This window comes from Cotesia typhae, unplaced genomic scaffold (assembly GCF_013202065.1).
Source record: "Cotesia typhae breed Kobodo isofemale line unplaced genomic scaffold, CoteBio_Ctyphae scaffold_152, whole genome shotgun sequence".
Taxonomy (NCBI): domain Eukaryota; kingdom Metazoa; phylum Arthropoda; class Insecta; order Hymenoptera; family Braconidae; genus Cotesia; species Cotesia typhae.
The window spans coordinates 10,298,359-10,320,856 of NW_027423776.1; the positions used below are offsets into that span (position 1 = coordinate 10,298,359).

General features: G+C 29.2%; 5 protein-coding genes across 5 annotated transcripts; all 5 read right to left on the reverse strand.

Annotated features, from left to right (window-relative positions):
* Positions 1-18: 18 nt before the first annotated feature.
* On the reverse strand, positions 19-1,518 carry LOC141536082 (zinc finger protein 574-like). The gene is made up of 2 exons (XM_074256325.1): positions 1,335-1,518; positions 19-361 (listed from the first exon to the last, which is right to left on the reverse strand). Exons 1-2 carry the CDS (start codon positions 1,393-1,395, stop codon positions 138-140), a joined length of 285 nt encoding a protein of 94 aa, XP_074112426.1. The 5' UTR covers positions 1,396-1,518; the 3' UTR covers positions 19-137.
* A 2,730-nt stretch (positions 1,519-4,248) lies between these two features.
* Positions 4,249-6,433, reverse strand: LOC141536080 (uncharacterized). Its single transcript, XM_074256323.1, has 2 exons — positions 5,689-6,433; positions 4,249-5,336 (listed from the first exon to the last, which is right to left on the reverse strand). The coding sequence occupies exon 1, from the start codon at positions 6,429-6,431 to the stop codon at positions 5,691-5,693; it is 741 nt and encodes a 246-aa protein (XP_074112424.1). The 5' UTR covers positions 6,432-6,433; the 3' UTR covers positions 4,249-5,336; positions 5,689-5,690.
* A 1,475-nt stretch (positions 6,434-7,908) lies between these two features.
* LOC141536081 (uncharacterized) lies at positions 7,909-8,615 on the reverse strand. The gene is made up of 2 exons (XM_074256324.1): positions 8,393-8,615; positions 7,909-8,274 (listed from the first exon to the last, which is right to left on the reverse strand). The coding sequence occupies exons 1-2, from the start codon at positions 8,505-8,507 to the stop codon at positions 7,967-7,969; spliced, it is 423 nt and encodes a 140-aa protein (XP_074112425.1). The 5' UTR covers positions 8,508-8,615; the 3' UTR covers positions 7,909-7,966.
* Positions 8,616-19,542: 10,927 nt separating this feature from the next.
* LOC141536672 (longitudinals lacking protein, isoforms A/B/D/L-like) lies at positions 19,543-21,217 on the reverse strand. Its single transcript, XM_074257355.1, has 2 exons — positions 21,191-21,217; positions 19,543-20,910 (listed from the first exon to the last, which is right to left on the reverse strand). Exon 2 carries the CDS (start codon positions 20,840-20,842, stop codon positions 20,576-20,578), a length of 267 nt encoding a protein of 88 aa, XP_074113456.1. The 5' UTR covers positions 20,843-20,910; positions 21,191-21,217; the 3' UTR covers positions 19,543-20,575.
* On the reverse strand, positions 21,161-21,945 carry LOC141536382 (longitudinals lacking protein, isoforms A/B/D/L-like; the record flags this gene model as incomplete). Its single annotated transcript, XM_074256860.1, has 1 exon — positions 21,161-21,945. A coding segment is annotated over one exon (441 nt), but the record flags the coding sequence as incomplete, so codon positions are not given.
* Positions 21,946-22,498: the final 553 nt, after the last annotated feature.

Below are 22,498 nucleotides of genomic sequence, written 5' to 3' on the forward strand. Positions count from 1 at the left end.
TTTAAAAAATGTCGATAGTTTAGAAAAAAAATAAATAATTTATTTTAAAAAAATTACAATAAATAATTATTAATACTGTTTAATTAGCATAGTAATATTTAAGTCACTTATTTTTAATTTAATAATAAAAAATTAATTTAAATTTGCGCGGTTAAATTAGAATGTTGCGAGTGAGTCTTTTCATGGTCGCGAAGATGATGCCGGTGTTTGAATTTCTTCTCGCACAGAGAACACTGGAACCTTGGTCCGACTCCGCACTCCAGTCTGAGGTGCCTCATAAGGGTGCACTTGTGAGAATAAGTCCTGGTGCACTTTGGACAAGAGTAAAGCCCGTAGGAAGAAGTCTCGGGAAAAGCCCAGGCTGTAACAAAAAGTAAACTCTCTATTTATTTAAAATGACAATTAATCAACCGGTTTGGTTTTAATTGGCAGTCCAGTTGACATTGTCCGTTCAGATAGTCTTAGTTAATTAAAGCGTAAGTGTATGCGACAAAATTTGGATGCTGTATATAATAATTGGCTAGTGACTGACATGCGAAAGAATAACGGGATAAATTAAAGTTTTAATTAATCGGAAATAGTTTATTAATTCCTGATTGTACAGTTACAAATAAATAAATTAACTTGGGGGAGGAAGTAATCCTTGGCTGGTTAAAGTTTCAACACACTGATAGAAGGATTTACTAACTGTTAATAATTTTATTTATTTCAAGACAATTATTTTATTTATTAAATTTTAATAAATATTTTTTAACATTCAACAAATTATTATTTCGGAGGAAAGTACATTTATTAATAGTGACTTGTGAATTATAAATAAATAAAATTTTGCTGTATTAAATAATGACTCGTTAAATTGCACTGTACTTTCTTAAATGTTGACGTTTTCAAAGATATAAACTCATCCCGATGTAACACTCATCAAGAGCTTTCATTTGAGTACCCACATGCATTTTTCATATATTTTTCATATATTCAGATGTATAATATATATATAAATATATGAAAAATTGATGTGGGTACTCAAATGAAAGGTCTCGATGAGTGTAATGTCGGGGTGAGCTTATATCTTTAAAAATGTCAATAGTTCTCAAGATACAAGGTCATTTCTCAATTATGTATCTAGAGATATTTTTGAACGCAGTCTAAATGTCCTTCTATCAGTGCTGACTCGCTGGAAAATTATCGGGAGCGGCTAATGATAAGCAGATATGTGGTTCGTGAGCTCATATCGGTATCTGAATTTCTTGGAGCAGGCGTTGCAAGAAAATCGTTTTTTTTTGTTCCCACATTCGACCCTCTGGTGCCTCCTCAGGCTGTCCAGCCACTTGTACCTTTTCCCGCAGGCGCTGCAGACGTAAAACTGCGTCGGATTGTCGCCAGATGCCGACACATATGTTACACTCGTTCTGGCGCCCATCTCCGGTTCCACTCGTTCCGGGAACCACTCGTACTGTTCCAGCATCTCTGCAACCAACGACACCTCATTAGTCCCGCCGTTCAACCAAATTTCCCTGAACAAACTCACAAATATTGTTATAGTCTTCTCGGTAACAATTAATAATTATTAATAATACTTTACCAGAAATTTGATCTTTATTGGTGTGAAAATATATAAATACACATTTTATAATTTTTTTTTATTTCTTTTTCTTTAAACGCTAAGTATAAATTACCCTCAATGCATAGAATACAACACACAGTGACCTTAATAAATATAAAACATTTTTAGTCTATGATTGTCTTGATAATATATAAAAATTATAATATTATAAAAACAAATAATATATTGGTTTAAATATATAGTAGTAACAACAATTTTAAATGCACCTCTATTTAAATATTTTTATAATAAATTTATATATTCTTCTTTTTATTAAGTAATTGGTTATTAATATGTATATTATGTATGAATTTTTTTAAATTTAATTCAACATATAATTCTGAGTCAGAATAATTAACTTTTCTCGTTTTTAATTAAAAAATTTTTTTTAATTCTGATAATTATTTTTTTTTTTAAATTGCTCATTTTTTTTATGAATTATTCAAAAATGCAATTCAATGCATAAACAGAAAATACACAAATAAATTTAAATAGTAACTCAAAAATTATTGATAAAAAAATTTAATTTCTAAATTGAATAATATCAATCAAAATAATTAAAAATTGTCCTGTAGGCTCATGTAGATTGATTATTCTGACTCGGAATCTTATCTTATTTCTTCCTAGTATCATATAAATTTTTATGACTTTCTAAATTTTAACAAATATCACAAATATAATTTTTATTTTATCATTTCTTCCCACATTTTTGGTTTTGTATTTAAAGACATATTTTTTTAAGTCAAAAAATTAATAATACTAAAGTTAGCCGACATTTATTAATTTTTTTTTTTTTTCAATAATTAAACTAGAACACAAAAATATTTTTTTAAAATTGCACTTTTCAATTTTTTTTACAAGTGAAATTTTTTAAAAATTTTTTTATATTTTTTTTAATAAAAAAAAAGTTCTAAAAATTTTTAGTTGCCGGCTAACTTAATTTTTATAAAAAATTCAATAAAATATAAGTAATCAATCCAAACTATAATTATTTGAATATAACATATTTTATAAATATTTCTTACTATAATATTAATATGTATTATAAAATTAGGTATTTATAAACTATCAGTGCGCGTTTGTATACGTTTAAGGCATTGTTTCATGTGAAGCTCAAGCTGATAATTCTTGTAGAACTTTTCTTCACAAATAATGCACTGAAGAGTGGGCTCTACGACGCATTTCTTCTTGTGGCGCCTGAGGGAGCTTTTTCGCGCGTATTTTCTTCCGCAGGAAGCGCAAACGAAAGTAGTGTTGAGTTTGTTGACCCGTGGGAGAGCTTTTTCCCGCTCTGCGGACTCTAAGTCGGGGTTTGTCGAGTTTTCTTCTTCCGGGTTGCTTGAAATTTCGCTTTTTACGCACCAGCTCCATACGCGCTCTATTTTCAAAGCTAAAAACAGTCAAAATTTTTGAATTTATTAATTTTTATTCTAAAATTTTATTTTTTAATTAATAAAAATAAAATCAATTATTTAAAAATTTTATTTTACAAATAATAATTAATAATTAATGATTAATGACAAATGCGGTATGTACAATGCAAAGCAATTAATTAATTAATTAATAATAAAAATTAATTAAGGATTTTTTAAAAAAATAATTCGTTAATTTATTCCAAGATTTTTTTTTATTGTAGCATTTTTAATTTAACTGATTAATTTTATTTTATTACTATTATTATTATTAAAAATTTTTATTAATTTAATTAATTATTAATTAAATTAATTTTATCTGCAAAAATTGGTCTGGTGCCGGAGCAAGACATCTTTGCGACTGAATTGTTTCTTGCATCGGTCGCACTCGACGGTGCTTTTTTTCTGCCCGCAGTGAGATTTCTGGTGCCGGTGCAAGTTTGACATACTTGAGAAAAGAAGATGACATCTGTGACAGACCAATGTGGGACGACTGTCAACGGCTCTGAATCCGGGAAGTCCCAAAGATTGGTAGACTTTTTTAGAAGTTTTGCGCCAGGTCCTTACGAAGTCTAAAAATAAGAAAAGTTTGTTAGAAAAAATTACAAATATTTTTTTTATTTTGATAATTAGTATTGCTTAATATAATTTTGTAAAAATTTATAGTAAAGAATAATAATCATAATAATAATAATTAAGTTGTAGATAAGAATTTTTGAGACATGCAAGTATTTTAAGGAAGAAATATAATAATAATAATTAATTAATTAATTTCAGGGAAAATATTTATTTATTAAAATCATTTGAGGTATTACAATTTCAAGTTTTGGTTTTTGTTGAGTTTGTTGATTTTTTTTTTTTTTTTGGCAATTATAAAAGTGGATATTACTAATTAATTAATAATAAGTTTAATTATTCTTAAAAATTCTAAGAATATATTTTTTTAGTTCATAAAAAAATAAAAAAAAAATATTACCTTCTAAATATTTCTCAAAATTATTAATATTGTAATTTGTATTTAATTTTTATACTTAGTATCCTTTAATAAGGGTGTAAAAAAAATTCTTAAGTGTAATAATAACGTACAAGAATAAAACTAAAAAAATTATTTTGATTAACACAATAAAATCAAAGAAAATATTAATAAAAACAAAAATAATAAAAAAAAAAAAGGTGGGTTTCAAATTAGAGTATTTATGAGGATTTAGAGTTATTAGGATTTTTTTTAATGATCTCGATGACTTCGATCCCGAGCATTTTTCTCTCGCAATTGTTAATATGAGCGGTGAGAACAAATTTGTGTCTGAAGCGCCTGTTACAAATGTGACACTTCTGAGCGGGGTCAACTCCGCACTCGAGCCGCTGGTGCCGCTTCAGAGAGGTTGAGGCGATGTATGATTTTCCGCATTTAGTGCAAACATATTTCCCGTCGTCGTCTCTAACTTCTTTCGAATTATTAACCGAAGTTTTGTACGCGACACCGAGAAGATTTTGCGGGTAAATTTCCTCGTTGTCCGACGAGGACTGAGACGTCGGCAAATATCCATCCCCATCTGTAACAAAATATTTAAATCATCAGTAACCTTTTATTCGACACACTAATTATAATTACTTTTAATTACAAGCCACATTATTACAACTATTGTTATTACTATTATTTTTATTATTATCATTATTATTATTATTACTAATGATGTGTTTTAAACTACCGGCGGTTCAGAAGGACGGAGAAGAGCTAGAAAACAATCTAAAGATCCCCAGGCACGTAAGAAAAGTCAGATTATTCGACGGCTTTTAAATAATTTACCACTCGCTTTATTATTTTTTAATCAAGTAAACCTTCCTCTCTCAGACAACTCTTTTTATTACTTTACACAAGACAGTACCACGATCATAAAGTTCAATTAATAATAACAAAACAAATAAAATTAAATAAATACTTGACAGTTAGTCTACAATAAATATTAAAAATACAGGCGCCATTTTTACGGCATTAATTTCCTTATCTACAAACTACTGTCTTAATCTCCAATCAAATTTGTGCTTGGCTTTGCAGGACACCATGAGTCTCGTGAGCTTAAGGGGCACACCTAGTGTAACGGCCTAAAAAAAACGTGATTTTTGGGAATTTTTATTAAAAAAAATACTTTATCAATTATTTTAAAATTTTAAGAATATATTTATACATGTTTTAAGAATACATAATGAAATTTTTGAAGAAAAAAATTAAATATTTTTTAAGTTATCGTCGATCTCTAACGGCGCGAAAAAAAAAGGTCCTTCACTGCTGCAGTGATTCCGGCCTTCTCCGTGGATGAAATCTAAAAAAAAAATATCTCGTTAAACTAGATAATATTGTCTGTACAATGACCTACGATAAAAAAAAATCAAAAATTGACAATATGGCGGCGTTTTAAAAAAAATAGTCGAATTTTACCTAAAATTTTGGTCGTTTGTGGCCTGCGAAAATTCGATTTTTGATCAGATCAAAAAATCGATAGGTCATTGTACGGAGAACTATATATAGAACATGTAAAAAAATTCGATAGTGATCGGATCATTTGTTTTTGAGTAATCACTGCAGCAAATTCGGAAAATGCTGTTTCGAGAAAAACGCGTTTAAAGATAAAATGATCGTTTCCACTGTTATAAGTGGTTTAAAATCATATTTACAGCTAATCTGCTATTCCAGGGCCATATAATACACCTTCTTCTTCTTCGAAAAGGGCTTGTTCAGCTGAAGAAGCTTTTCTTCGAGATGATCGACCTTCTTTTGAAGAAGCCCTTTGGCGATAATCAGCGATTCGTATTCTCGTGTCGTCCTTAAGAGCCGCAAAATCTCTTGCTGCAGGTCCAACTATCACTCCCATTACATTGAATATCTTCAAAATTGACGAATAACCGTCATTAAATATTGCAGTTGCAAAATTATTTGACAATTCAATAGTTTTGAAGCCATTATGAAGATGCTTGGGTGAAAAGTGCCAAAGTAAACCGTTGTAGCTTTCATTGTTGTTTTGAGTATTGTTACCTTTACATCTATCAAGCAATTCATATCGAGATAAGTCTTCATAAATAGGTTTTATAGCTTCTTGTACTTCTGGATCCAGTGGGAGGTAATCGTGTTTAAATGTACTAGTGATTCCTTCAGCTTCCGCGCGGCGATAAGCGCACCAACTTTCAGCGCCTTCTGGACAATTTTTATGATTTGGGTTTTTGTCAGTTGAACAGAAATGATAAAATGTTGCCCAGATTGCTTTATACATTTCATCTACATTATCTTGATTCCTCATAATTGCTAAACCATAATATTTTTGGAGTTTATTTATAAAATTTACAGTTAACTTTTGTGATGTTTTACTTTTTCCTCCTAATTTCTTATTAATGTTCTTTACACTTCGGCAACGTGTTCCCATTCTTTTTTCACATGTAGATAGCATTCCAATTTAGCAACAGGAATATCATAAGGATTCAAATCTATAAGTCCTTTGTGGGTAACGCTATCACCATCACCAATATAGCGGGTATATTTTACACCATATTTACTAATGGAACGACCAAACATGTCTTTTACACTATCCACTTCCATTTTTGAGGCAGATCCTTTATGATTGGCATCACATTCTTCATCGTGTAATGATAGCCATTCCTCATAATCTTCAGGTTCGCTATCTTTTTTTTTCTTCCAAAAACACAACTCTGACAATATGTAGATTTTACGCATGAATCAAGAATTTTCTTGCTGTATTTTCCTGCCAGCGTAACTACTCCGAAACGGGAAGTATGGCCACGTTTTTTCCAGGTACCATCGCCGCTAACAGTCAAATTTGTCTCCGAATTTTCTTTCTTTAATGTAAGCTCTTTTTCTTCATTTATAGCTTGCTGCATACTGAGCTTACAAACAGTTTCGGCTGCAATCTGTAAATTCGTAAAACATCCCGCAAAAGTTTGGTCGTAAAATTTGCATGCTAAATCCATTAATCCACAGAAAAAATTTATCCCATTTATTCCGATGCCCAATAGACGCATCACAGCAACAATACGTTTATTTATTTCAAATGCGTTATTAATCATTGGTCCAGAATTAATATACGAATTGCCACATTCACAAATAATAGCAATTTTGAACCCTAGACCTCTTGAACTTGCTTGATTGAAAGTAACTTTTTTTTGACAGGTTTTACACACCACTAAATTACTAATTGCACTAAAAACTGATAAAAATTGCAAAATACAATATCCATGAGATGGGTCAATCACAACATTATTGTCATTATTTTGTAATAACTTTTCTGCGGACGTACTGGTATTCGCAGTAGATTGCTCAAATGTAAATCTATTTCCGGTAAACTTGCGTTTTTTCGCAATTGATCGATGCTTAGGAACATTGTGAGTTCCTTTTTTATTTGAATATGAAGATTGATCACTCATTTTCAAGAAAATAGCACGTGTAAAATTATGATGCGCTCGATACGACGATCACAATGAGACTAAATGTGTCTGGCTCCGAAAATAATTTACGTGGCAGTAAACGAAAAATTTCTAGAAATTTCTAGAAATTATTATAATGATATATTTTTGTATACCTGAGAGCCAACAATAGAAACTGGAATCGTGTTATAGGGGCTGGAAGAGACAGTAGACTCTGAACAATACTTCAGGTACGTTTCGCAGCTAATGACACTCTAGCTGCCGAGCGGCTGCTCTTTAAAATGTTATAACTCAAAAACTATTTGAGATATCGATTTGAAATTTTAATATGTTATTTTTAAAGGTGTAATCTACCGAAATATGAAAAAAAAAAAATCGACTTTTTCGAAATTTCACACTAGGTGTGCCCCCTAAACCTGTGAGGAAATTTCTTCCCACAAACAATTAATAACAAAATAAAAATATAATAACAGCCATTTTAATAAACTAAATTTAATACTCAGTCTGCAATAAATAAATTTTACAATAATTTTTGAGCCTGTAAATTTTTTTCACAAGTTATCAAGTGTCTCATGAGTTTAAATTTATGCGCGAATTTCCTCCCGCAAATTGCGCAAATATGGCGTGGCTCTATTCCACACTCGTGATGCTTGTGGCGGCTCAGCGAACGCATAACTTGGTAACACTTTCCGCATTTCGGACAAATGTATCCTTTTTTATCTTCTATTATCGGTTTGACGTCTTTGTAGTCTTTGTCTTCTTCTTCATTGTCTATGTCAGAGAATATTTTTTCTTCTTCTTCTTCGTCCTCCAGCGTGCAAAGCGGCTCTTTAATAAAAATATTATTTTTTAATTCGGAGGCAATTAATATAAAAGTAATTAAAGATTTAAGAAATATTTAATTAATTCACAACTTTAAAATAATATTTAATTAAGTAATAATTACCACATTTAAACCGTAAATGATTCCTAAATGCCGCTTCTCTTTTATATTCCTTCCCACATCTTGAGCATCGGTAAGGTCTTCCATCGTAAGTGTTCAAAGACTCGACTTTCACCATCACCAATTTCGGAACTGCAATTTAAAATAATTTTTTTTAGTTAGAAGGATTTTTTTTTTTTTTAATTTTACAATTAGCATTCTCAACATTAAACAAAAATCAATATACAATAAATTTCTTTTTATTATTTACATAAATTATTTCAATATATTATTAGTTCGCTTGCGGAAAATATTCATTTTGAATTTTCTTCTTGAAAAATCTGAAAAAATAAAAATTATTTAATTAGTAAAATAATTAGTTTCTTTTTTTTTCCTTTTTTGGTAAAAATTAAATGTGTGAAATTTTTTTATGATTTTTATTTAAAAACAATTTATTGAAATACAAATGAAATGAAATTAATTAATAATTATTGATTAATTAAGTAAACTAAAATTAAATTGTAAAAAATGAAGAGAATTAAATTTTAATATAAAAAAATTAATTAAATAAAATAATACATTGATTAATGTAAAATTAAACCTAGAATTTTAAAATTCAATTTTAGAGCAAAAGTCAATTTTTTCTTGTTTAAAAAAATTCAAATTTCAACACTTAAATTTAATTTTTTACTGTCTTAGTTTTTTATAAAAAAAAATTAAAAATTAAGCAAATTTTAGGCAGTAAAAAAATTGAATTTAAATGTTAAAAATTAATTTTTTATTTTAATATTAAAAAAAAAAGTCAAGAAGATTAATTAAATCTTAGATAATTAAATAAATTAAATTTCAACTTAAAATTAAGTTTTTACTGTTTTTGTTTTCTTTTTAAACAAAAAAATAATAAGTGAATAAAATTAAGAAAATTCTGGACAATTAAAAAATTGAATTTTAACATTATAAATTAATTTTTAACTTTATTATTAATTAAAACAAAATGAGAAGTCAAGAAAATTAATTTAAATGAAAATAAATTAAATAAATGAAATTTTAATATTTTAAAAAACAAAAAAAAATAGATGAAGAAAATTAAGCAAATTTTAGGGAATAAAAAATTTAAATTTTAATATTAAAAATTAATTTTTTATTTTGTGATTGATTTAAAAAAAAAAAAAAAAAAAAAAAAAAGTGAAGAAAATTTATTCAATTCTAGAAAGTGAAAAATTTCATTTATTTTAACAATAATAATTCAAAATTTAGCTGACGATCTTGAATGAACACTAGCCATATGCCTGTGAAAATTATGTTTCTGCTTAAACTTCTTCCCACAGAGAAGGCAAGTAAACTGAGGACCAGTACCGCAGCCCTCACGAACATGTTTGTTAAGCGACTTGAGGTTAACACAATCCAGACCGCATTGTCTGCAGAAGAACTGCGTAGAGGGCGGAACCAACGACTGGACATTCACAACTTCAAAATTCGGCGCAGAAATCGGCGTAGGGCTTATAGAAGCCGTAATATTCTGCATGTTGGTTATCAACGTGTCTACAGAAGCTATAGAATCGTTGGAGTTCTCAGAGTCTTCTATTCTGGGGAGAGGAACCGCCGGAACTTCTGGAACTGATGGAACCGCCAGCGGATCCTGCAGTTCCGACAGAACTGCGACTCTTATTCTCGGTTTTTGCTCTGGAATCAAACAATTTTTGTGTTAGTAATAAAATATTGTTAATAATAATTAAATAAATTAATTAATTAATGGTTTTTTTGTGTAGGCGTGCCGAGGTGTCATGCAGAAAAAATTAGAAGGTTTGAATGGAAATTTATTTAATTAATTAGACTTGAAACTTTATTTAAATAATATAATTTTACATGACATTGAAATAATTAATACTGAAATTTGACTATGGAGAACATTAAGTGTTGTAAAATAAATTATTAAATAAATAATATAATTCTCTTTTTTTTTTTTTTTAATCAATTTTTATGAAAAAAATTTTTCAAATTTTATTGATTGAATAAATTTTTTTATAGTATTTTTAGACATCTAATAAATTTTTTAAATAATTAAATCATAAATATTTAAAAAAAAAAAAAAATTAAGATGTCTGAAAATTTTTTTACTAAAAAAAAAAAAAAAATTGAAAAAATTTTTTTTATAAAAATTTTGTAAAACTTGATCGAATAATTTGTTTGCAATTGTAATTGTTACAAATACATAATAAAATATTTTTCAGTATTTAAATACTGATTTAATTATTAATACAATAATAATTAATTTAAGTATACATTTTTTTTAACTTAAAATTAATTTCAAACAAAAATAAATTATATATATCTTTAAATATTAAATCAAAAAAAATTTTATTGCATACTTCAAGAACTTTTGAAGAAAAATTAGAAAATTCACCGGCAATAAGGTAATACAGTTTAAATTAATTACAATTTTAATTAAAAAAAAGAAGAAATAGAAAAAAAAATTTTTTTGATCAATTTTTTGAATTTGAAATATGCAATAATTGTAAAATAAAAGAAATATATTATATTAGTTCAGCTATTTGGTAAATTTGGTAGAAAATTATTTTCTATTGGCACTGAGGTCTGGGATATCTTCTTTATCTTTAAATCTATTTGATTGCTTTGATAGTGGCAGACTATTGACATAATTGGTCTAGTGATATCTGAGTATAAAACTAAAAATCTGTATAAATGTTAATATGTCATTATAATTATAATATATATGTTTATGTATGCATAAATAAATATTCAATATGCAATATGTTGATCGCTAGGAAAATTCAAGGGTTAAAAAGAGCGATCGGGATGAACAGTAGCGTTGTGTCGGTGAAAATTAGTCTTCTGCTTGAACCCCTTTTTGCAGATGTTGCAGATGTACTGGGGAGGTTTTCCACACTCATCGTGCAAGTGCCGGCGCAGACTGCCCTTGTTGAGGTAAGATCGGCCGCACTTGTGACACGGAAATGGCTTTCGGATGCACAGTCTGTTCGAGTGGATCCCCGCGAAGGAAAATCGGAGGAGCATTGGAAGCGAATCTGGAAAGAAGAATAGTATTTTGTTAGATAATTTTATTTATTTATTTATTTATTAATAAAAGGCCTCGAAAATTTCTAACTAACATCAAAAGCACACGAACACTCTTTATTGGGCAGTTTCTAAATAATTTCACGACTTACTACAGAGTCATGCTTTTACAAAAAAATTTAATATTAAAAAAAAAAAATTGTGTAAATTTTTAAATAAAAATTTAATTTTTGTAATTTAAATTATTGAGAGAATAAGTAAAATTTTGTGTCCGGGATAGTCATATGTATTTTGTAATTTTAATAATTGTCACAATTTTTATATTAAAATTTTCTATCAATTTTTATAATATTGACTGGAAAAAAATTAATTTTAATTTTTAAAAGAAGAAATTTTTAATCAAAAAATTTTTTTTTATAAATTTTCAATTTTTTTATGTTCAAAATTTCTTCTTTAAAATAAAATTAATGTTTACATCAGCTTACACCTTAAATTTTGTTACTAAAATTAATAATTGACTTTTTTATGATTAACATATAATTATAAAATGAATATAGTTGATATAAATAGCTGGTGGATCTTCAAGTTGAAGAATATTGCTGCAATTTCATGTTTAAAAAATCTTCATAGATTTCTTCAAAAAAATTTTAAATATTTACAATAAAAATGATTTAAAAAAAAAAAAAGGTAAAAAATTTAAGCGTTTGTTTGTGAAATAATTTAAACAGAAAAAAAAATTATTTACATTTATAGAACTTACTAATAAAGTTATTTAAGCATTAGTTTGAGAAGAAATTTTCAAATCTTCGGATGTAGATAATCTTCAGAGAAGTTTTGCAAAAATATTCATAATTTTTCTTCTTTTAGTAACTTCTGAAATAAAAATAGTATGTTAGTAAACAAAAAGATAAATTTCAATTAATTAAATTAAATTACTCACCTTAAAAAATTTTTAAAAGTGAATTTTTAAAAATTTAAATAAAAAAAACGGGAATTAATTTTTTTTTAGATTTATTGAAAAGAATAAAAAATGTTCAAGGCAACAAATTACAAGTAATGGATGAATTATATTTGAAATAATTGTAAATAATCTGAAAAAAAAAAAAAAAAAAAAAGAAGAAATAAATTTTAAGAGCGATCAGGCGGATACTCGCAGTGAGTTTGCAAATGAAGCAGCCAAATGTGAACTCTTGAAGTCGCATATCCACAATTTTTGCAGGTAAAACCTTTACCGCACTCGTTTTTCTTATGGCACTCTAGAGTGAAGCGATATTTGTACCGTCGACCACAGGAACAGGCAAAGCGCGCCGGTCGCGGCTTAGATTCTGGAACAAAGGGTTGTTTTATTAGAGGAAGAAATCTTGGACGACTTTCAAGCAAAATTAAAAAAAAAATGAACCATGCAAATGAAGAAGAAAAGTTGTGGCGCTAGAATAAAATGGTATTTTATGTTTCAATACAATAATTACAACAATTTTTTATAATAATCATAATTACTCTCATTAGAACACTTACATACTAATTATTATCAGAGTTTCTTAAATCAGACTAGAATTTGGTTTGTAACCTAATAATTTGTCAATAACTATTTAAAAGATTAGTATTTATATTGATAAATATTTTATCTTCACAATAATTGATAAAATAAAAAAAAATCCACCCTTTACAATATGAATTTACGGGTAACTATATATTTATCAGATACATTATATATATTAATATATTTATAATATATAATACGTCTTCACTTGTGTTTGTTTATTATTTAAATATCAGTCTTTCTGCTGCTTATTTATTTCATTGCTTTCAAGCAACGTTTTATTATTTTTCCTTTAATATGAATTTTTATTTTTTATTATTTTATTTATTTATTTGTTTTATTGAGTTTCCAAATAATTAGATTATTTTATCAACAATTATTGAAGCAATAACTTGTTGATATTTAAGTTTGTTGCCGATAATAGACCCGTCGTGTATTTTTTAGTCCCGGGAGACTTGGAAGACTCCTTATTATAGATTATCTTTGTCCGTGTTAGATTTAGTGTCGGCTTAGGAGTAATTACGGGCACTAAGATGCCCAGTGAAGGAAGAAATATTGCAACAGTCCACTCTTTTGATAAATTTTTATGCTAACTGACATTTTCCTTTTCGGAATTCGGTCACAATTTGATCTCACGGTTCCAAGATTTTATTTTGCCGTAGAGATACTTTTTTTGTCATTTTTAATCAGTGAGACGAGAAATTTTTATTTTAATAATTCATTATAATAATTGTTACAATAATAATAGTTAATAATACAGATAGATAGATAGAGAAGACATGATATAGTTAAGGATAGAATTTTGACAGAGAAATAGACAAATTTTGGTCTTGTTAGAATCACTCATCATGATTATTAATTGTTAATTCAATTTTAAAACTCTTCGTTGCTCTGATAATTTTTTATTATTTCCTCTAGAAATTTTCTTCAGTTAAAACATTTATTGTTTTATTATAAAAAATAAATGGGTATCGAATATTGAGTATTGAATTCTTTTCAATACCAAAAAAATTATCAATATTTATTCATTGTTCAACAATTGATTCTTACTAGTTAATTTTAACTGCTATAGAATATATAATAATTATTAATCTAATAAATATGGCACTGAATGACTAATTATAATTATATTAAATTCTTAGCTTCTTTCTATGGCTCTGCAATAAATATTGCTTTTATTATTTGGCATACAAGACAAGTAAAATAAAAAATCGATGGTAATTTTGGTGTTTTTATAAAATATTGTCATGGATTTTTGGTAATATTTTGGGAAATTCCCAAAATAATTATACTAAAAAAATAGTATCACTTAATCAAGTGACTGTTTGTTGTAAAAATTTATAAAATTAAACATCTCTCGGTGTAACTTTAGAACAATTGTTATAAATTTTCACAACAAACAGAAGACTAGTAATTTTATCGATTAGAAATAATAAAATAAAATAAATAATAAAAGTAAATGAGAGACAAGGATTATTTGGCACTTGGCAATTATTTTGGCAAACGTTTGTCCAGCCGGAGTCCCTGGAGGCTGGAGAATAAAAAATAATAAATGGATGTTATTTGAGTGGGTACTTGCGTGGGTTGTTTTCGGACTTGGAGGGTCGTTAGTTGACGGTCTGGGAGTGAGGCTTGGCGAGAACGTGGCGGTGGTTGATGTGGGCCTTGAGGTTCCTCTCGTACTTGGAGCTGAAGGCGCAGTGGGGGCAACTGAAGGAGGGAGCCTTTCCGCACTCGTAGAGAATGTGTCGCTTGAGGATGTACGCATTCTTGTAGGACTTTCCGCACCTTGAGCAATCGTGGCGTCTGTCGTGGGCGGAAATCGCGAGCGGCCGATTGTTGATTCTCGCGACGTGTCGGGCCGGACAGTGGATCCGGGCTCGTCTCTGGGGGGTCAGAGGCGCCGGGACCTGGCTGGTGGACCCGTTGCTGCTTCTGACGCTACGTCTGACGCCCTCGTGCCACCCGAGACTCGCGAAGAACCCTGGGAATAAATTAAATCAAATAATGTTAGTCAACTCTCTTGTCGGCTTGCGTTCTCGAGGATGCAATCGGTCCGCGCCGGGACATGCCAAACAAATTTACTTGGTAAAAGCTACAACAACGAGCGGATGAGGGTGAATGTCATTGTCATTATCATTATCATTACTACTCTATGATAAGTGTATTAATGTTTTAGTTGATTGGAGTTTATTTTTCTTCTTCTTAGTTCCTCAAGACTCTAACGGAAATCTGAAAAAAAAGAATAAATAAAATTAGTATACGGAACTGTGAAAAAAAATTTAATAAACCTTTTACCAATTTTTGGAAAAAATTCCTCGCTCCTGAAATGAAAAATTCTTTAAAATTAGATTTTAAGTAATAATTTAATATTAAAATGAAAACTTTTTGTTTTTCTAGACTTTATTTTGCTCTAATTTAATATACAAGATCTCTACAAATGTCAAATTAACAAAAATGATAAAAGCATGTTGGTTTTGGAATGTAAAATAATAAAAAGATTACAGAACAAAATATAAGCATGTAAAAGCAGTACATTTACATTTTTGTACAATTTTTTTCGTCAGGTAATAAAACATGGTATTGTATAATATAACTTGCGCTGTCTTTCTCATTAAAGTAACATCCAGAAAGCAGTCTGTCATTAAAATAAACATGAATATTAATTATTAATAATAAACTTTGAAAATTCTTTTTTTCATATTATAATTCTAGTTAATAATAAAGTTACAATGTCCCTGCGGCGCTGAGCCAAATTTTTGTATTGTACTTTATATTTACTTGAGCGCTTATTTTTGTATATATATAGACCCAAACTTTAACAGAATTAATTGAAAAAAATTTTTAGTTAAACCAAATAATTTCCAACACTGTCAAAAAATTTTAGACAACTTGAAAAATAAATTATTTGAAGAATTTAATCGAAAAAGTTAAAATAGAAATTGTTAATCAGATAAATAATATAACGATTGAGCTTCTTTGAATACTTGTATAATTATCCAGTAAATATAATACCTTAAAAAGCGCTCAGAGGTTTAAAAGCTCAGCGCCTCTTATTTTAGTGAGTTGTTCTCTAGTCTAAAATCTAAATCGTACTTGAAGGCACTTAACACAAGGCTCTCAATATTTAAAAACTACATTCCGTTATTTATTATTTATAAATCGGCTTAAACAGTGCCTCGGATTTTATTCCACTCGATAAACACATTCAATTCTATTTACTTTATTCGTTAAAACTTTCATCCGTTTGTTTAGAATTTTTTTATTCGCCAAACTTGGATAAGTTGTATCAGTACCTAACTGCCTGCAAGCACTCGCCATTTTAGAGTACTTCTTTTTTATTTTATTTTATTTTCTTTTTCTTTTTTTTTTCTTTTCACCTTTTTTTATTCATCAACTTTCTTCTTCTAACGCAAAATATTAACCATCTATTTTAAATTCTAGCACTTTACTTCAATTTATTGACACAGGACAGTACAATTTATTTATTTTCTGTGGGGAGGTGTCACAATTTTATAAATTTCCCATAAAAATTTTTTTTGTTGCGGTCGCGGTTTTAATTTTAAAAAAATTTTTTTAATTATTAAATAAATATTGATGAAAAATAATTTTTAAAAATAACTCACAGTTACTATTCATACCTTACTTATAAACTTACAACTGATTATCAATAACCAAACAATAATCGCAGCGTTTCCTAGTTTAAAATCTCACTTACAATTTCCATAATATAAATTTCACTTAAGAAATTTATAAAAATTTTTTTTTTTTTTAATTTATGTGATATAGCGTAATGTAATTTGCTTACCTTGTACTTTAATATAATTTTTATAATTTTATAATCATAATAATAGTAATTTTTATAAATAAAAATTTTTAATTATAAAATATATATAGAAAAAAATTTAGTACGGTTTAATTATTCCCTATAATTATATTAATAAATTTTTTTTTCGTTTTTTTTTTTAATAATTACTACATAATTTATAATATAAAAATTTTGTGGCTAATCATTACTCTCACTTGAATCTCTTTCACGATAAATTTTGTTACCGACAAACTAAAAAAAAAAAAAAAATAACATAAATTTAGAGCCTAAATATCACGATGAATGTGTCATAGAAACACCTATTTTAATAATATATTTATTATTATTAAAATTAATAGTAAAAAAAAAAGAAATACTATATAATTTGGTAGAAAAAAAAATTTAGAAAAATAAATGATTGCATCTTTGAAAGACTTGACCCTAAGATCATCGCATCACGCTGCCACAATTACAATAATTACTAAAATTATTTATTATTTTAAATAACTCCAAAAATTTAATAATAAATGATAAATGATACTAGACCGGGCATCGTCTCATTTCATTATTTTAAAAAGTAATTTTATAATTACGCTCGTTTAGAATTTTTCTATTTAAAAAAAAAAAAAAAATAAATAAATAAAACCGTCACCTGGAGAACGATTAAAATCAATAAATTTAACATAATAATAATTTTATTTTATTTTAAAATCAACGCAAAATATTATATGAGACGACCCGTCGTAATTTTTAAAAAATAATAATAAAATATAGGGAGTAAAATATTTATTTAAATGCCTAATATTAAATATATATAAATTCAAAAAATTAGCCCAATAATATGCGCAAAAAAATATTGTTATAATATTAATAAGAATATAATAATAATAATAATAATAATAAAGAAGCCATTATTGTGAATATTTTATATCACCACCAAAAGGCAAAGAATTAAGCTTAGAGCAACCAAATTAATATATAAATATATTTATATATATAATAAAAACGCGGTCGGTGAATTTTAATAATACGCGAACCCGCGGTAATCGATAACCAAATTAAAATAATTATTTACCTCGTTAGTAATCTCCAAAACATTTATTAGCGCTTAGATCTTGACAAAATCCCCCAAAAAAACGTCTCACCCTTCTATTTCGCTTTTTTTTGTTTGTTATTTTTTATTATTTCCCCTCGAGCGGTCGCGGGCGATCTCATTCCCGGTGCTTCCGACCAACCGGCTCTTTTCCGGTGATCACTTTTCAAATTACTATTACTACACATCTTAAAGGCACTTTCAGATGATAATTATTAGATGGAAAATAATTCTTACTACGAAAAAAATTAGCAGCCAATAGGCAATCGAAGTAATTGACATTGAACAACACTGATACAAACTACAAACTAATTACTATAACATTACAAGCCAATTAAAAAATCTTATCCAAGTAGTTTTACTTTCTTATAATTTAATTATAAGGATTTTTACTTTAAGTACTTATAAACTATTTTTAATTCTCACATTTTTATAGAATTTCATGATAAATTTTTAAAAAACTTCATATTCTTCAATTTAGATTCATCAACTTTTTTTTTTATAATTTAATAAAGGCCACATATTGCGTTGATTTTAGTTTTAATTGTAAATTTAGTACGGACTTGTCGTTTGTGAGGTCACTGTTTTTTTTTTTATATTCTTCAAGCAGATAAAAATAACTTAATTACTAAGGACTATAAGATAAAAAAAGGATATACTCAATTAAAATAATCCTATGAGTAATGCTATCCGTCATAAATTTAGTTTATATAAATTCAATATTGTTTACAGTTAAATGGAACCGTACATCTGTGACGCGGAAAACACGTGGTTTTTTTTATATAAATTATTAACATTTATATATATATATATATAATTATTATACTGTACACGATAAATTGTTTGTTTAAATTTAAAGATAATACTTGTCGCGTGTCAGCAATGAGGCTTTTGTTTGATTAGTTTGCCGAGAGACGGCCCTATATGACAAACATCAATTATCGTTCAGTTAATCCTTCTCTCGCTTCAGAACAATCCCAACTGCTACAGTAAATAATAAAAGGTACTTTTATTAAAAGATTATTGCGACAATTGTGTGTTGGGTTGTTTATTCTGTTGGCTAACTATATCAGTCTTGTGTCTTTTAAATAATGTGATGCTGTTGATTTATCTTTCGGGGTAATTGTTGTTGTTCGGATTGTTAATTAAAGGGAAAGAGAAGGATCAATAAAACGAATTTGATGGAAGGAGTCGCGGAAGCGGATCTCGGTTCGGGGCGGTAATTAATTGTTTATCACCTGGTTGTCGGCCTGGCACCGGTTACTTCAATCTCTAAATATTCGTATACCTTTTTAATTATTTAAATAAAAAAAGAGACAAGCGGCATTTATCTTTACTCCTTAATAAACTATAATAATAAATTATTATTTTTTATTATTTTGTTGTTTGTATATAAATATATAGATCTATAGAATTCTTTTTTATATTATATGTATACTGTATATAAATATTTATCTATAATTTATAATAATATTTTAATATAATTAAATGCATTGTTATGAATTTGCTTGAAAGTATTATCTGGCAGTCTGTCGGATCCTCTTCCTCGGTCGGGACTTTTAATTGCAAGCTCGCTTTTAAAAGTCTCCAGAAACCGAGAATTGTGTTTGTTAGCAAAATTACTATTGTTACTGAGACTCGTTTCTGTTAAATACATAAATATATATTTATTATATGAGAATTGACTAAAGAAAATTTATGGAGATAATAATAATAATTATTATTATTTTAAATGGCGATGAAAAAAAATGGAATGGAGTGAATAAAAACTATTATATCAGGAGTAACCAGGCTGACAATATTTTTACTATTGACTGAGTTAAATATTATTATTTTATTTCTATGTTAATAATAATTATTATTTATTATTTATTAGTCCTTAAGCCACGTGTGTCACAGAGTCCGCTATTAAAATATGGAACCAGTGTGACCAGAATGGTTGCTATGGAAGAGCTCCGGTAAGCATCCGGACGAGCCTTGATCTCACCCAACGCTGTCTTTAATTCACTATTTATATCAAAATAATTTCCGAGTATTGTTTAATAAATCGCAATCTCCCTCTGAGGGACCTAAATCAATAAAAATAATTTTAAAAATAATAAACATCTCGAATTAATCGAATACATTTGTTTGTTTAATAAAAAATAAATATTTTGACAATATAAATTTATATTTGTCTATCACAAGGATAAAATAACTAGAAGAAGAGAGTCTTGCGGCCAGTTAAATCTTGTGCGAGTCAAAGGATTTAAAAACTAATAGAATAAAATAAAAAAAAAAAAAAAAAAGGTAAAAACAGATTAAAGACAGGGTTGGGTGTTTCTCGGGCCGTTTAGTCTCTTAATGTCGGTACTCTCTGAAAAAAAATATCTCAGTACGACTGTCGGTAGAGTCTAAAATATTTAAGGGTAAAGTAAAGAGAGGGTAAATAACCGTGGAGACCTAGATCGCGTCGTACACCAGCGACGTCGCCGCTGTCCCGCGGTTTTTAATTGGACCTCAATCGTCAATCACCAATCATACTCTCAGGCATCATACAATCGGACCTCTAAACTACTCTGATTAAAATTAAGACTAAACTTAGAGTAAAAATTAATAATTGAAAGTGTAAAACTAGGTCTTTTGTTATCGATAGCAATTACTTCTCTTATCTCGTTTGTCTGATGTGTGTCTCGAAGACCGGAAGACCAGCTCCAGTCGACGAACTTCTTCTGGACTGGACTCTCAACTTCAAACTCGGGACTCGTACTCCTGCTTGAGAATCTTCTCCTTGTGCATCCGTTCCATGTGTCTCGCGATGTGCATCTTCTGCTTGGCGCGGTAGACGCAGTGGGGACACTGGAACTGAGGCTCCTTTCCGCACTCCCATTTCTGGTGGTTTCTCAGGCTGCTCTTCAGCTTGTAGACGCGCCCGCATGCCGGACAATTGAACCCCTCCGGGTTTCCGGTTGTGCTTCCACCGAATCCTTTTCCCAGGCCGCCTCCAGACCGCCACATTATTGAGGGAACGCTCCAGCGCTGCCAAGCTGCTGCCCACTTCAGCCCTGTGATGCTCAGGTCCTCGGCTAGAACACACGTTCAAATAAATTACTATCTGCTCTTATTATTATCTTATCATCAATTTTTTTCATCAATGTTTTATTTTCGAAGCAATTTTTATTTTATTTCTGAATTTTTTTTTCTTTGAAATTTATTTACAAAACGTTTGTTTTAATTTTGGTTTAAGAGTTAGTTTCATGCCAATTGGTTGTTTATTAATAATAATAATTGCACTGGTGTAATCGAGGGTGAAAATAAATAATTTGTTATTCCGTATATTTTTTATTTTATAATTTTTAAAATTACACAGAAAAAATGTAGCCTTGAATTTATTTCAGCAAACTTTTTCTATGTACTTTTCTCCAATTTATTTTTTGTAATTTTTTCCTTATCTTCTTCTCGTCCTTGACCTCTTGATCCGCCACCTAAAAAATAAAAATCTCTTTAGATGTGCTCCAATTTAAAAACCAAATTTCCAATTTCAAAGTAATTATCTTCATGAGGAATTATTTAAATTTCTTCAATATTTATTTGTAAATAAATTATGTACAATATTTTTTAAAAAAAATTAATCTAAAAGTGATAAAAATAAATATATTTTTAATAATTTAAAAAAATAATTAATTATTCTGAGAAGCATAAACTTGATGCGTCGCAGAATGTTTCGCGAGCTTATCGCGGCGATAGAATTTTTTATCGCAACTGAGACAAGCGTATTTAGGTTCCTCGATGTGAAGTTTCATGTGAGCGGCAAGATTGTGTTTGTGAGTGAATTTTCCGTGGCAAATTCGACACTGGTACCGCGGGGCCTTTCCACACTCCATATTCATGTGTCGTCGAAGGGTAGTGGCCCTCAAGTAGACGCGTCCGCAGTTCTGACACCTGTACGAGGACTGAGCTCGAGTCGGGGCTCCAGGAACGCCCAAGACCTGTCCCGCCGCCGGTAGATTGACAGCATCCACTTGTGTTCGCCACCTTGCCCCTGAATTAACCGGGTGGGGGTTGAACTCCAGGACATACTGATACCCTTCCCCGGACCAAGGACCTGAAAAATAAATAAATTAATGAAGCAGCTGTCCAAACAAGAGATTCAATAAATTACCACCGGGGTCATTAGATCGCGGGTTTCTTTATAATTATTACTCCAGCGCCGGGGTCAATCCAATAAATACAATAACTCTCTTATTATTCGAACCTCGGTGTGTATTTATCAGATCTGGCATTACAAAAATAAAGACTACAACTGGAGCGACAACAACAACAATTTTTCTGAGAGAAGAGCGTCTGGTCTCGGAGGAGGATTTTTATTATTTTAAGAGAGAGAACGATCTAAGAAGACTCTCTGGAGGCTATCAGACGCCAGGGTGCTGGTGGACCTCCGGCTCTAATTTATTATCGGGCCCCGCGAAGGAGAGGTGGACCCGGCAGTGCCTCAGCAGACTGTGCTTGTGCTTGAACTTGCTGTGGCAAATAATGCACTCAAATTGGGCCTCCTTTCCGCACTCGAGTCTCTTGTGCCGCTGGAGCGATATTACTCTCCTGTAACGTCGCCCGCAGACCTTGCACCCAAACACTTTCCTCATCTCGTCCTCCTCATACTCACTTCGCCCTCGC

Bases quoted from the DNA above. Each gene is read 5' to 3' on its own strand.
- LOC141536082 (XM_074256325.1), bottom strand. From the start codon at position 1,395: ATGTGTCGGCATCTGGCGACAATCCGACGCAGTTTTACGTCTGCAGCG. The intron at 362-1,334 runs GTACAAGTGGCT...TTTTTGTTACAG, and splicing joins TGCAGCGCCTGCGGGAAAAG to CCTGGGCTTTTCCCGAGACT.
- LOC141536080 (XM_074256323.1), bottom strand. From the start codon at position 6,431: ATGGGAACACGTTGCCGAAGTGTAAAGAACATTAATAAGAAATTAGGA.
- LOC141536081 (XM_074256324.1), bottom strand. From the start codon at position 8,507: ATGGTGAAAGTCGAGTCTTTGAACACTTACGATGGAAGACCTTACCGA. The intron at 8,275-8,392 runs GTAATTATTACT...TTTTTATTAAAG, and splicing joins TCATTTACGGTTTAAATGTG to AGCCGCTTTGCACGCTGGAG.
- LOC141536672 (XM_074257355.1), bottom strand. From the start codon at position 20,842: ATGTGGCGGTCTGGAGGCGGCCTGGGAAAAGGATTCGGTGGAAGCACA.